This window comes from Ctenocephalides felis, unplaced genomic scaffold (genome assembly GCF_003426905.1).
Source record: "Ctenocephalides felis isolate EL2017-DRISC unplaced genomic scaffold, ASM342690v1 CF-g0.4_SCAFFOLD_01886, whole genome shotgun sequence".
NCBI classification, from domain to species: Eukaryota; Metazoa; Arthropoda; class Insecta; order Siphonaptera; family Pulicidae; genus Ctenocephalides; species Ctenocephalides felis.
The window spans coordinates 137,715,171-137,731,042 of record NW_020538040.1 but is presented as its reverse complement, the minus strand read 5'-3'; the positions used below and the strand labels follow the sequence as shown (position 1 = coordinate 137,731,042).

Here is a 15,872-nt window from a genome sequence, read left to right as displayed (position 1 = left end):
ATTTTTTAAGAAATTTAAAATTTTTGAAAATAAGTGACTTTTTTTGGAAACAAAGACTTCAAAAAAGATGTTTTTTTTTATCTTGAAAATTTTAAACTTTTTTCAAAGCAATCGCACTGCATTAGCTACTTAGAGGCAAAATATCGAAGCGCGTAAGCGTCGTATCGCCGTCTAACGGATCAACATACATATTATTAAAATCTCCATTAAATATCTGATAATTTGACGTGCATATGTCTAATGATCATTTTCAAAAGAACTAAGCATCCAATTTGAATGATTTAAAAGATATAAATAATGAAAGTTGCATTATTTATAATAACCTATTTGAAAACATTTTATATTCTTCGAATATTTCATCATGGTATGGGAAGTTTCAGCAATTTGCCTTAAGGGACAATGCCCATACACCACTAGATTTTGCTTTTTATACTAGATCTCCAAAATCGCTAGATCTGCTTTTTCAAAAATTTAATTAGTTCTTCATCTTGCCAATACAAGTATAATGAATTATTAAAATCGGACGCTCCGTTCTCTTAAAAACTGAGTTACCGTTATTGGCACTTTTTGCTACGGGAAGTTAAAAAAGGGGAGCTATTTAATATAGTATAAAAAAGGCTTCATAATAAAAAAAACATATATCGAAACTAGAAAAGGCATTTAAAATCTAATCAACACAAAAAATAATCATCACACCAGCTTATAGAATACCAATATATACCAAGTAACTACATTTCAGCATCGCCAAAGCAAATTTTGAAAATATATCAAACTAGTATTTTACATTTAAATTCGGGAACAAATTCACCAATATAAGAAAGAAGCTTGAGTGCTCTTGCATTGCATTGGGTAAAGATAAGATTTTATTTTTGTTGAACATCAATCAAAACTTCTAATATGTGTTCTAGGAGCAGTTGTGATATGATTTCTTAACCTAGTGTAAATAAAATGCCACTTAATGGTAGGCCATTGTCTATTTGATAAGATTATTATTCTGTTCTAATTATGACGGGATGCATAGGCGAGAAATGCTACAAAGGGTTATTTTCATTTAAAATCATACTTTAGATCTATAATCCCAAATAATAATGTACTATCACTACTGCTTGATATCAGAACCAGTGGCTTCTAGCTCGTTTTCATTATGAAGCAACGGCCAGCTATAAATAAGATTGCGTAAGATTACCATAAGCCTTGAGAACTATTAGGTTAGCCGTCTAATTATTATTATCCAACACTTTTTAACTTCCCGTAGGGTAAGTTATTGTAATGGGCCGAAAATCGGAATTGAAAATTTTAACATTTTTCGACGTTTTGAAGGTTTCGAACGTTTTGGCATACCTCAGAAAAAATGGATGTGTGTGTGTGTGTGTGTGTGTGTATGTGTGTGTGTGTGTATGTATGTATGGATACAAATTTCCAGTCACGTTTTAGGGCGCACGGATCAACCGATTTGAATGGTTCAAAAAACATTCGCTTCCTATTAATAGGGAAAAGAGCTGATTAGTTTTTGGCAAAGGCAGGTCCAGCCGTTTCGGAGATACGGAGCAAAGAGTGCAAAAAATAGAAATCGAATTTTTGAGAGAACGGAGTATCTGATTTGAATGATCTAAAAAACATTCAATTAGTAATGATTGGGAGAAGTGCTTATTAGTTTTTGGCAAAGGCAGGCCCAGCCATTTCGAAGATACGGAGCTAAATATGTAAAAAATGGCAGTTTTCGAGAGAACTAAGGGTCCGATTGAAATGATTCAAAAAACTTTCTGCTTGTCTTAACAAAATAATTGATTTTGGATTTTTTTTTTTTTTTTTTTTAGTTTTTTAGTTTTTTAGTTTTTTGTATATCGAAAATATTTCAGATTTTATTTTTAATTCTGACTATAGTTCTAATATACTTTACAAATAATTTCAACTCTGCAATTCAGTTTATATAATTCTCATAAATATTAGACAATGTTACAATATTTATAATAATCTATTTTAAAACATTCAGTATTCCTCGAACATTTCGTTACGGTACGGGAAGTTCCAGCAATTTGTCTTAAGGCACGATGCCATAATTGCCTCAAAACAGAATTCCACTTACAGCTAGTTTATCATATTTTGGTGTAGTTTTACCTAACAACCTAAATATTTTTGAAAAAAAAAAAACAGTATTTAACAACAACATTGTAAATTTTCACGTTAACCAAATGGGTAGTTTTACACAACACCAATACGTTCAATTATCAAGGGGCAAAAAGGGCGTCCAACGTGCAGCTTTATTAATTTCTGTTTCTTTTCTTTATATACTATTTATAAAAATGTGCCCAGAAATATAGTTTTTATGAATTTTAAGTAAAGTATAAATATAAGAAATATAAAATAAATAATTAAATAAATAAATTATATAAAGAACTTGGAACATATTCACATGAGCCTTGCCATATTGGTATTGCATTGTACTGATGGTTTGAATAAATAAATAAATATTTTTCTCCGAGAAAGCTAATTTGACGAGTTTTGTCTCGTGAGTATAATTTGTATGTTAGTATGTAACCAGGCATAAAGTTAGTACCATGCTTATACAAACAGTATTTGCAGTTCTTATATAAACTAGGTGAAGGTATAAGTAGCATTTTGCCTTTGCCATAAACTAACCAGCAAAATTTCCAACTGATACATTTCAAAGTTTACGATTTTTGTTCGAAAACATTTTTTTTATTCTCTATTTTATTTACAACTGTACTGTTAAGGGCATTTAGTAAATTTGGGGAACTTGCAATTGTCACCCGTAAAGGAACATTGTATACTAAATGGACATGTTGGAAAAACAACTTAATTGTTGTTTTTCCATTCGTTATAATATTAACAATATTTTATTGATAATGATATAATCTTAACTATTCACTTATAAATAATTTCTTATGAATAATGACTAAGTTATTTCAATCTTGATCAGGAAAATTGATGACTTAAATCCAGTGGCGTTTTTCTTTTCAATATTCGATAGTTCTCTGTTATTAAGAAGTTTGCTATTGAATTTAGGTAAATGATGAGCTTGTTTCTATATTTACGTGCTGTTTTTGTTATTACATCTTTGATGGTAGGTGTGTTCGTGTCAAGATGAATTAACCAGTTCGGGATATATTTTGGTGCTCCTAAGGCAATTTTCAAAAAATTGCCATAAGAGCACCAATTGAATTTTTTTTGTTCTGAAATTTTTGTATAATTTCTATATTAGTCTTATGAGCACTGCCCCTCAATTGTATTCCATAAGAGCAAATTGGTTTGAATAATGTTTTATATAAAAGTAGCTTATTGTGAAAGCTTATTTTGGATTTATTCCCTAATAACCAGTAAAGCTTTTTAGTTTTTATCTCAAGCTGTTGCTTTTTTTATGCGAATTAAGTTTTCTATCGAGGTGTATGCCTAAATATTTTGCATGGTCTTCTTGAGGTACTTGAATGTTTCCTATTCTCACTGGTGGGCAGAGGTCTCTCTTCTAAACGCATGTACTGACTTCAAACCATTCATTTCAAATCTCCAGGTTTTGTTCCAATTATCTAATAGATTTAAATGGTTTTGGAGTAACTCAGATGCAGACCTGGAATCTATGTGGCTGGCTAGAATGCATGTATCATTCATTCGAAAATATTAACATTTTTTTTGCTAATTATGAAGAAATGGCTCTAATAAACAAATCAATGAAGTCCTTATCGAGTTTCATCAAAGGGCTTTTAAATTCTTAAAATGTCGTTTCAAAGAAAATGTCGACAAAAGTCAAATTTGGCTCACATACAAGTTTTTTGCATTTTAGAATCAAACGCTTCAGAATTACTTGAAACGTTGAGAAAACAATAAAATTAGTAAATTGGATTTTTAGGGGAGACTGGGTACGGTACAATACTGAGTTCTGGCACGATCCCCGAGGACAGGCTTAAACATAGGTTAAGAAACAGTAGCTAATAACAACCAAATGGCTTATAACGACATATATTTTGCAAAAATATGGAATACAACACAATATAATCATTTAAACAAAGCTTATGAATATAAAATAATATTACATAAGAAACGATTTTTTAGCACAAAGCACAAGAAAACTTTGTGTATTTTTTGTTGTATGTACTACATTTTTCTTTTTCTTTCTCTTTCGTATTTTGTTTTAGTTAAATTAGATTTTTTTAATCTGTTCAATCTTCACCCAAAAAGAACAAGAAATACATGTCCCTATAGCATAATCCTATGCATAATTGATTTTTTAAAAAAAAATTTTGTTTGTTTTATTTTACGTAGCAAACTATACACACAGTACATTTAGCTACTTTCGCAGGCAAATATTGAAAACTATCATAAGAATAAATATTCAAAAACTTTTTCTAACGCCATTAAGAAAAGATTCGAAGCGAAATTCAAAATTCGAAAAGAAACAGTTCTGCCACTTACTGTATATTTTTTTCTTAGGCAGATGAGTCTGTAAATAGAATTATTATGAAATTTGCCTAAACAATAAATATGTGTAATCCGAAGAAAGCGACAATAATAGTTTTACTCACACTTTAATTATGATCGTGTGCCGTTGATGTTACCTAAGTGCAGTCGTAAAGAAAATAACGTAACGCCACGATGAACAGCGCGAATATGAAATAAAATGGAAATTCATTAAGTTCATATTAACTATAAACTTTTAAAAATGGTGATTTTAAATAAAAATCGCACCAAAGAAATAATGTATCATATAGTAAAACAGCTAGTCACCAAGTTATTCAAATGTTTTATAAACTCTTGATCAAGTACTGAGTCAAAGTCTGTTTTTTCCACCGCTAAATTTATTTTATAAACTGCTTATAAATATCCATATAAATTACAAATCTGACTATTTTATGTAGACACTTAAAAATTATTTTGTTAATTTTTACAGGTAACTGCGAGAAGACGACCCAATGGTTGTCTTTTCTTGTTGTGAATATATTTTTACATAATCCAAATTAGCATATTTAACTTTCCGTAGCCTAAGTTATTGTAATCGTCTAAACATCAAAACTTAAATTCTGTGCATATTTTCAGGTCCGTTTCGAAGATACCGAGAAAAGAGTGTAAAAAAATAAAATTCGAGTTTTTGAGAGAACATAGCATCCGATTTGAATGATCCAGAATTCATTCAGTTCGTCATGATGCAGAGAAGTGGTGATTAGTTTTTGGCAGGTCTAGCCGTTTTAAACATATAAACCTAAACGTGCAAAAACGACAGTTTTCGCGAGAACTAAGAATCAGATTTGAATGATTCCAAAAACTTCCTGCTTGATGATTTTTTTTTTATTTCAAAATTATTTTTTTTAATATCGAAAATAATTCGAATTATAATTTTCTAAAGTGTTAAAGCTAAAGCTAAAGTGTTAAAGCTTACTTATATACTTCAAATAAATAATTTTAACTTTGCAATTCAGTTTATATAATTCTTATGAATAATAGACAATGTCCTTCATTTTAAATCCGATTGATTAAGTTTTATTTATTTACTTTTCAAATGTTGTCGTCTAATTTATAAGCTCTTATATTTTATATATAAAATAGGAATAATAAAAGTTACAGATTTATAATAATCTATTTGAAAGCCTTTAATATTCCTCAAATATTTTATTACGGTACGGGAAGTTCCAACAATTTGCTTTAAGGCACGATTCCATACATTACTAGTTGACTTAAACTTTTGCAGTAAAACATGCCAAGCTAATTTCTGTTCTAGCAGCTTAAATTTTATTTTTAAATCAAAAATATTCAAATACAGATTTTTAGAAGAAAAAATAGTTAAATGCCATCAAATAGTATTTGATATGTATAATTACGTATTAAGAATGAATTAGATTTTATATAAATTTTAGCAATATAATTAATTTGATAACTCTTAATTTCAGATTAAATTAATAACTTCCCGTAGGGTAAGTTATAGTAATCGCAAAAAAATCGAAAATGAAAGTTTTTACTCATCTTTATGTTTTAAATATTCTGAAAATTGATGTGTATGTATTTGTATGTATATGTGTGTGTGTGTTCGGATATAAATAAAATTTCGTTTATGATTCTGTGAACACTAACCGATTTGAATAATTCAAAAAACATTCGATTCCTATTGATAAGAAGACGTTCTAATTGGTTTTTGCTAAGGCAGGTCCAGCCGTTTCAAAAATACGGGGCAATAAGTGCCAAAAACGGCACTTTACTTTTTGAGAGAACGGAGCGTCCGATTCCATTGATTCAAAAAACATTATATTTGCATTACCGAAATGAAGAAATGATTAAATATTTGGGAGAGCAGGTATAAAGCGGTCAAAAATAATCATTAGACACATTCACATCAAATTATCAGATATTTTATAGAGATTTTAATAAGTACAAATTTTGTTGACAATTCTATGAGTTCCGTACCAATGCTCATCTGTTAGACTGCGATGCGGCGTTTACGCCCTTTGACATTTTGTCTCTACGCAGCTAATGCAGTTAGGTTGCTTTAAAAAAGTTCCAAATTTTTAAATTATAATAAAATATTTCAAATTTAAAAAAATATTTCAAATTAAAAAAAAGTCAAACTTTTTCAAAAACTTCAAGATTCTTAAAAATCTAATTATTTCAAAGTGCACAAAAAATTTTAAAGCCTTTTCTAAAAAAAATAATTTTCGGTACGGGAAGTTCCAGCAATTTGCCTTGAGGCACGTTGCCATGCACCAATAGTTAAATATTAAAACTACATCAAAATATGCACGGTAAAGCAAAGTAAGCATTGGCTTTCTACATAATTTAGTTTCATACCAATACACATTTTTTTTTAAATTATCATATAAAATTAACATTAAATAAAAAACTTTATTTACAAGACTAAAACAAAGATTTTTATTTTAATTGAAATATATGTTTTTAATTTGCAAACATGTAATATATTTAAAACTTGGTCTATATAATTATTACGAGAAACGCATTTTTGATGCCATTTGATAAATTTAATAATTGGCTATAATTTGTAAAATGTCAATTATTATTAATGGTTTTAAAGTCTTCATAACTTTTAGGCAGTTTTTAACATAAATAAATTTACTCTGTAATAGACTTAATTTAATTTTTAGTAACATATATTATTTATTTGTATTTTATAGTTTGCTATACACACAAATTTATACACAAAAATGCGGGCGCACGCCTTAGGGGGCGCCAAAACGAGTTTCGGAAATTAAATTTATAATATATTATTTATATATTTTAAAAAATATAAACTCAAGAAAACTTAATAGGTTATAATAAATAGTCTAACTTTAATATGAATATATAGACACAAAAAGCATATTTAATTTGCAATGTGATATATATAAGTAGAAACAATTAACCGATTAATAACTCTGGAAATTAGTAAATAACAGCTCTGTTTATTGCTTAATCTACTTGTTCAATTTTTTCTTTGTTGAAGTTACCGTGGAATCGAAAAAAAATCTAGTGTTCAATCCCATAAGCGCAAACCTGCGAAAGATTAAATCAATTATTGAACATTATTGACGAAAAATTGCGAGCTGATTCAGTTGAAACGGGTCTTGTTAAAAATATAAACAAATTATAATCGGGTAAATAAAAAATGGGGAGTCAGTGCTTAGAAAATGGCATGTTTATTCCGAGAAATTGAGTTGTAACTTTTGCTTTTGTTGCAAATGTTTTGCTTCTGATGAGTTCTGAATGTTGAAGACATGCGTGATTAGGGTTAAGGAAATGGAACAAATATGAAAAATGGAAGCAAAATTTACTTTGGAATTAAAATCTTAAGGCTTTTTTATACCTTGTGGTGTCCATACTCTTAATTTAATAATTATTAACTATGCAGAAAAAATACATATCAAACATATATATTTTAAGTTATATATGTTTAAGTCAACTTGAACTCAATATAGTTCAAGAAATGTGTAATTTCTTTGCATTTTTTACTGATTTTTGACAATACTTCTAAATGCAGAACTAATCCAGAATAATTAAAAATTAATTTTTAAAAATATAAATTTTATATTTTAAAAAATATAAAAATATTTATATATTTTTAATGATAAACTGTTAAAACAGTTAAAATTAATAAGGAGGGGGGGGGGCGCTAGGAAAAAAGTTGCATGCGGGCGCTAAGGACCCCAGGACCGGCCCTGGCTATACACTCTAATAACTTTAGATAATATATATAATTGATAAACAAAAATACATAAATATGTTGCCAAATCAAGATTAACTTAAATGTAATATAAATTATGTGCTAATCCATTGCGCACTCTCAGTGCACAAGCTCGGCTTGCGCTTAGCAATATATGTATAATTATTTGAAATTCCTGCTTCATTTCCTTATATTTATTATGAAACGACACAGGTAATAATTCTCACGTATTTGTTTCACAACATTTTATAAAGCGATGCGCTTTCAATAAAATTTCGAATAATTAATTTATATAACGATGTGCAATTATTGATACAATATGTAATAACTATTTTTGTACATACAATGTATGCCTTTGTTACATGAATGAAAAATTTTAGAAAGCAATTTCTGATATAGATATTTCGTCAGTGCCTGAATTGATTAATATATTGTAATTATTAGCTGAAAAGGTACAATAAAAATTTCTGAAATAAGAACGCTTTTGGTCGATTAAATATAAAAAATTTATTTCAGCATGATTATGTCAATATGAAAACGTATTTAACAACAATTAACATTCACACACAATGACAAAGGTACGTGGTATTGTGTTATCAACAAATAATTAAAAACTACATCTTGTTTTGGCTTCAGTGATGTCCATATCCTCCGGAGTGTTCGCTTCCCCATGAATGGCTCTCCTTTGGCAAATGTACTGGAACGTGGATTGGTACTTTGACTGGATAAGGCACCTCTTTAACAACTGGATACGGGACCTCTTTGTAGACGTGATAAGGCTTGTCTACTGGAACCTTAACCTCGTAAGGTACTGGTTTTTCGACAGTGTATGGAACCTTTTTCTCGACAGTGTAAGGTTGTGGTACTTGTACCTTTACTTCGTATGGTACTGGTTTCTTGATTTCGACTGTGTATGGTTTGTCTACTGGCACTTTAACTTCGTATGGGACCTTTTTCTCTACATACACTGGGTAAGGTTTTTCGACGGTGACGTGGTATGGTTTTGGCACGTGAACTGTATATGGTTTGTCTACAGGAACCTTGACTTCATAAGGTACTTTCTTCTCTACGGTGTAAGGTTGGGGAACAGGTACTTTAACTTCTACTGGGTAAGGTACTTTCTTCTCAACAGTGTAGGGTTGGGGAACAGGAACTTTCACTTCATATGGTACCTTTTTCTCGACGGTGTATGGTTGAGGTACGTATACTTTGACTTCATAGGGTTTATCTACGGGGTACTTCACTTCATAAGGGACCTTTTTCTCAACGGTGTAAGGTTGTGGAACATGCACCGGTACTTTAACGTAAACCTTTACTGGATAAGGTACTTTCTTCTCTACATTGTAAGGTTGTGGCACTGGTACCTTGACTTCGTAGGGAATTTTTTTCTCTACTGTATATGGGACCTTTTTCTCTACGGTATAAGGTACTGGAATCTTCTTAACAACAGTCACTGTTTTAATATGTTCCTTGTGTTCATGACCTCCAAAATCGTGACCACCAAATTCATGACCGCCTCCTGAAGATCCACCAAATGAATGACCACCAAATGAGTGACCACCGCCGGAAGAGCCTCCAAAGTCGTGACCGCCGAAATCGTGACCGCCACCGCCTAATTCGTGACCACCGCCGCCGGAAGAACCGCCGAAGTCATGACCACCGCCGATGTCATGTCCACCGCCTCCAAAATCATGAACACCAAATTCAAATATTCCTCGCTTATCCTGTTTCTTTTCTTCGCCAGTGGCAGAAGTTTTCTCTTTATTATCGGCCGCCAGAACAATGGCAGCGGATGCTGCTAGAACCACCTGTAATTTGATTAAATTTTTATGATGCAAACATAATTAATTTTTATAACACATATTCAATAATCCACACTATAATTATTATATCACATGAATAATTATCGAACTAAGTATCCAATGCTTCGATATTATTCGCAATTATAGGACGGTTTCTGAAATCATCAACCTACTAGGATTTTCATATCTGCCTCGTGTAACTGTGTGCAGATCAGTAATGGTACTGATGATTTAGCAGAGCGAGCGCATTGTTTTATATACAAGAAGCACCAGGGGGCCCCACTACGGACAATCGACAGGAGCGTGTAGGTTCTTTGCACACTTTCGCTTCGATTTGACGCGCGCTCTATGAAACATAGGGAGAAAATTAAACGCATATACATTATGGTACGGTACAGTGCCCTGAACAATTTCCGTAATTATCATTACGATATGCGCCTTAATTATATCGAGTCTCAAGCTTGTATAAATGTTTCATTATGCCACATGTTGCACCCGACCATTGTCATGTTTTGGCGCAGGTGACATGTTAACAGGCGTGAAGACTACTGTTTGATTAAATCTCGACTCGTAATTTTAATACAACACCTTGTATCGTATATACGATACACACACATGCGCAAATCAACTGCATATAGGTAAGATGTATGAAATAATAATAATGATCATGAGCTCTCTGCACGAAGGTAGATTCATGATGCGAGATCATCATTTCACACAGTTTTTATTAGTTAATAATCTACTTTTCAAATAATTTCAAAATTTTTCTGGCTATGGGATATTCAACACACAGTATTTTCCGTTTAACCCTTTCATTTTTTCTTCAGTTGTTCTTTCTTTGAATATTATGATTTTTAAATTTCTAAACTAGAAATTTTATATTTTCTTCAGAACTTTTATTTAATTGATTTTGTTTTATTATTTTTTCTAAAGATTGGGGTATATGCAATGTCCCTTACTGCAGAAAATGTTATTTAACATATGTTCTTGTATATTGCCTTCATGATTGTTTTCGGTAACTTCATTCGATTCTTGAAATCCACAAATTGATACTCGGGAACAAAATTTCATCCATTTTGTTTTCGATATTTTATTGTTCAGGTTTATTAAATAGCTTATTAAATTTAATTAAGATAGCGAAAAAAGTGTAGTATGTTCATATTTATATATTTTGTGTATTTTTATTTATAACTATGCTCTGGGTCTTGATAGATAACTTGAAGATGAAATATACATGGATTCCAAAACGACGTGAATAACTTATTATACATCTTTCTTAAAAAGTTTGCTAAACAGTTTCTTAACAGTTTCACTTGAATATCTTGTTCGAAGCACTATACTAATATATTATAAATACACACTTCATCAATCCAATATATAAACACAATACTACATATGTGCTATGTAATATTTTTACTTTTCTCAATAAAACAAGAAAATTAAAAAGCCATTTGCATATGCAGCGCTTTCTCAACATCTTCGGTCTGCAATTTGATTTCCTTTGTTGTCTTCTATTTCTTTTTACTTTTGATGGGTGCAATTTTTTGTGATATTGTTCCAGTCCAATTTCTAATTATCTATATTATATTTCCCATTTTTATCCAGAATAAAACTTTTCAACACTTTCTCCCGTTTTTATTAGAGCACACGTCTCATATAAACAGAATAATGGTCAAAATGTTGTACATATTTAGTATATATATATATATATATATTATATATATATATATATATATATAAATAATGCCCAGCTATATAATTTTTATACAGCTTGACTTAATATATATTTCTCAGTAATAAAACATCTTTGTACCCAGCAGTTTTTTTCAGTTTATATCTTTCTGTGACAAATAATTCAAGCTGCATAAAATTGTGTAAAAAATATTACTGTATGTCGTTTTGTAAGCAAGTTTTAAATAAATTAAATTACGCATTTAACATTCGCATAAACTTCGTAATTGGCTGAATCTATTACGCTATGATTGAGCAATAATAAATAAAATACTTGCAAAATTAATTTATTCTTTTAATTACATAATGATGTACATAACCATATCATTATCTCTAGTTCTAAAAAATAATCTAATAACACATGAGCCAAATTATTAAAAATTAGAAATAACGTTAAAAAGACGAATTCATTAATAAGATTTATAAAAGTAGCAATTTGCATTGCGTGCATTTACATATTACGTTTCATGTTTCGTAACAAGTTTGCAGTTACAGTTAATGAACATTTATTTTTTCTTACACAAATAATAATTTGAACGCATTTGGAAATTATTTAGTGTTATAGAAATAACATTGTGAATAAGTGATTAGTAAAGTAAACTGAATTTCAACCCCTATACAGTTTTTATATTTCTTTATACAAAAATAAGAAAAATATTATTAGATATAAAATAACTCAGATTATGCTCAAATATTACACACATAACATTATTAACATTTGTATAAGCTATATAAAAATATGTAAAAAATTTCACAATGATTTTTGCATAATGAAAATCATATAAGAATAAATAACAATAAATAAATAATCAATCAAAATCACATTTTTAATATGAAATACAATCCTTTAAAAAAGCAACTAGTGACTTGTTAGATTTTTACTGATGTACCTTTCTAGTTGTGATTTTATTTTGCTTATTTTGTGTTCTTAACGTTAAAAAAAAAAAAAAAAAAAAATTGTGTATGCGAGCCAAAATTTGTCATTTTTTGGCAGTTTTTCAAAAACGACTTCACCCTTTCAAAATTTAAAGCTATTCAATGAAACTCATTAAGGACTAGCGTTGATTAGTGTTTTAACCACGATCGGCTGAGCCGTTTCTTTACAACCAGCAGGTAAGTCTCATCTACATTATTAACATTTGTATAAGCTATATAAAAATATGTAAAAAATTTCACAATGATTTTTGCATAATGAAAATCATATAAGAATAAATAACAATAAATAAATAATCAATCAAAATCACATTTTTAATATGAAATACAATCCTTTAAAAAAGCAACTAGTGACTTGTTAGATTTTTACTGATGTACCTTTCTAGTTGTGATTTTATTTTGCTTATTTTGTGTTCTTAACGTTAAAAAAAAAACAAAAAAAAAATTGTGTATGCGAGCCAAAATTTGTCATTTTTTGGCAGTTTTTCAAAAACGACTTCACCCATTTCAAAAATTTAAAGCTATTCAATGAAACTCATTAAGGACTAGCGTTGATTAGTGTTTTACCACGATCGGCTGAGCCGTTTCTTTACAACCAGCAGGTAAGTCTCATCTCAAAATTTGTTCGAATGATTGTTGACATTTTTTTCGACGTTTTAATGAAACTTTTGCTTATGACTATTAATAGAGCTCATGGTTTAAGCAAACATCTCAAAATATTACGAGACTATGACAAGCGGTTTATAGATAAAAATTATTTAGAGTTTGGATTTTCAGTATTTCAATAATGTAGACTACTTGTTGAAAAAATCTAGCATGTTTGGTAAATTTGTACAATATTAAATAAATTGCATTAGTCTCTAACATTTAAAATCCTGTAGCAACTTAAATTTATATATTTAGTAGCTTATTTACTTTTTAGTAGCTTTATTTTTTCATTTGAGTTATTTTTAATTTTATTATTTATTCACTTCTTTTGAAATTGAAAAAAAATAATAATAATTTATAATTAATATATTGATCAACCAATATAAAATCTGGTTACTTAGTACATTTAGTAACTAAGTAAAATATATTAACCATCTAAAATCCAGATTTAGCACAGAGTAGGGTGGGGCACAAAGGACCAATCTGACTTTGAGCAATTATATTGTGAAAACCAAACCAATTATATTACAACAAATATCACATATCAAACAACTATCTGACTATGTTCAGTAAAACTCCCTACTTATTCATCAGTAGAAATGTGGTTCTTCACTGCTGTTCAAAAATTTGTCATCTGGTTCTTTTTACCCCATACAGGAAGTTAAATGGGACGGCCTGGGATCAAACAGATCCAATGTCTTATTATCAATTTTAAAGGGATTTTACGAAATAATAGCTACATTATTCAACTAATGCATAATTTCATGGGTACATATTTTACAGAGGTAACACTGTAAGCTTTTATAGAGATTATGAAAAAAAAACTGAATCTAACACGTGAATCAACAATACATCTCATAAAATCATTTTTGGATTTTCAAGCATTGCAATTTATCTTCCAATAGAAACGTCGTGAGAATCAAGATTAGGCTGGTTATACATCTTTTTCCCTCTACTTTCAAATACTGTTGTTGAAAAATTCTTAACTTCACTTGGTTTTGAAATATCGGTGGTGGACCATTTTACCCCCCGGACATTTAAGCCCTGCTCTACCTTATATCGTTCACATATTATACGAACATAAGTTATTTATTTATAATATATTCATAAGTATAGCGAATAATAATAGACACTATTTTGAAATGTATCAAATTATAAGAACCTAACATTTTTAGCCTATGTGAAATAATATTGAACATTACGAGTACGTATTATTCATTTACTATTAGTAACTAATAGAAAATTAAAAATGATAAAAATTAGAATTAATGATTAAAACTAGTAGTAGTAGCGGGTATTAAAAAGATTTTGTTTTAATATTTCGAAATATTTTGGAAATTTTGAACTATTTCAAAGCAACCGCGCTGCTTTAGCTGCGAAGGGACGAAATATTAAAGCGCGTAAGCGCCGCGTCGCAGCCTAACGAATAAACAATGTTACGGAACTTATAGAAATGTAAACAAAGTGTATACTTATTATAGAAGAATTATTTTATAGAATCTCTATAAAATATCTTATAATTTGATGTTTGCATAATTCTAATGATTGTGTTTGACCGCCAAATAGCATTTTTTTACATAATTTACTCGTCTCCGATAGATCGGTAGATCTGCCTTTTTTAAAATGTAATCAATCCTTCATTTTGTCAATACACTTAAAACGTTTTTTGAATTATTGAAATTGGACGCTCCTTCTCGTAAAACTATAATCTTAACTAGTTGGTATTGGTATTTAGCCTTAAGGCAAGTTACATGAACTTTCCGATATGTGTAGATAATTGACTTAATCAATAATAAACAAATTAATTTATGAGTGATTAGAAACATTCCGAGTGGATTTATTACACACAATTGAAAACGAACGAACACGTTAACTCGGAGTATTCTCTAAAAGCAAATTTTTACAAATCAATAATTTTTATAATTGAACCAGTTTTCGTAGGACGTTAATGGTTTAGTATGTTCATTAAGACCAAGTAATCTATCGTTATACCAAGTAAATCATCTAATTTTAATTTTAACAAACGTCAACTCTCAAAACGTTTGATTTTTTTTAATTTGAAATTTAATTAAACTACTTGCCGTAAGGCCGTAATATTTCAGTAAGTTTCATAAGAGTTGGCCAAAGAAAGTTTCATAAAAATTGGCTTAATTTTTTTTCAACAGTTAATTACAAGAAAACTGCTCGGTAGATTTTCACCTAAAACTAATCAGTATTATTGGACGAAAAGTTTAACACTTTTTCCAAATTACAAAGAAACGGCTTGGCAGATCACCGCACAAAACTGACAAACATGTCCTCACTGAGATACATCAAATGGCTTTTAAATTTCTGAAATCGGTTCAGGCGTTTTTGAGAAAACGTCGATGAAAGGTCTAATTTTGAAAAATGCCAAAAAAACGATATTAATTTTTGCAAACTTTGAGAATCTTTAAAATTAAACGACTTGTCGTAGGTCCGTAATATTTTAGTATGATCTATAAGACTATGGTATCTACGGTCAAAAAAAAAAATCATAAAAATCGTCGAAAAAATTTTTTTTAACACTTTATCACAAGAAAACGGCCCGGCCGATCTTTACCAAAAACTAATCAGCACGATTC

At 29.6% G+C, this 15,872-nt stretch overlaps 1 protein-coding gene across 1 annotated transcript; it reads right to left on the bottom strand.

The window, feature by feature from the left end:
• Positions 1 to 8,743: 8,743 nt before the first annotated feature.
• Positions 8,744 to 9,969, bottom strand: LOC113376518 (skin secretory protein xP2-like; the record flags this gene model as incomplete). The annotated part of the gene is made up of 1 exon (XM_026616465.1): positions 8,744 to 9,969. A coding segment is annotated over one exon (1,182 nt), but the record flags the coding sequence as incomplete, so codon positions are not given.
• Between the last annotated feature and the right edge of the window lie 5,903 nt (positions 9,970 to 15,872).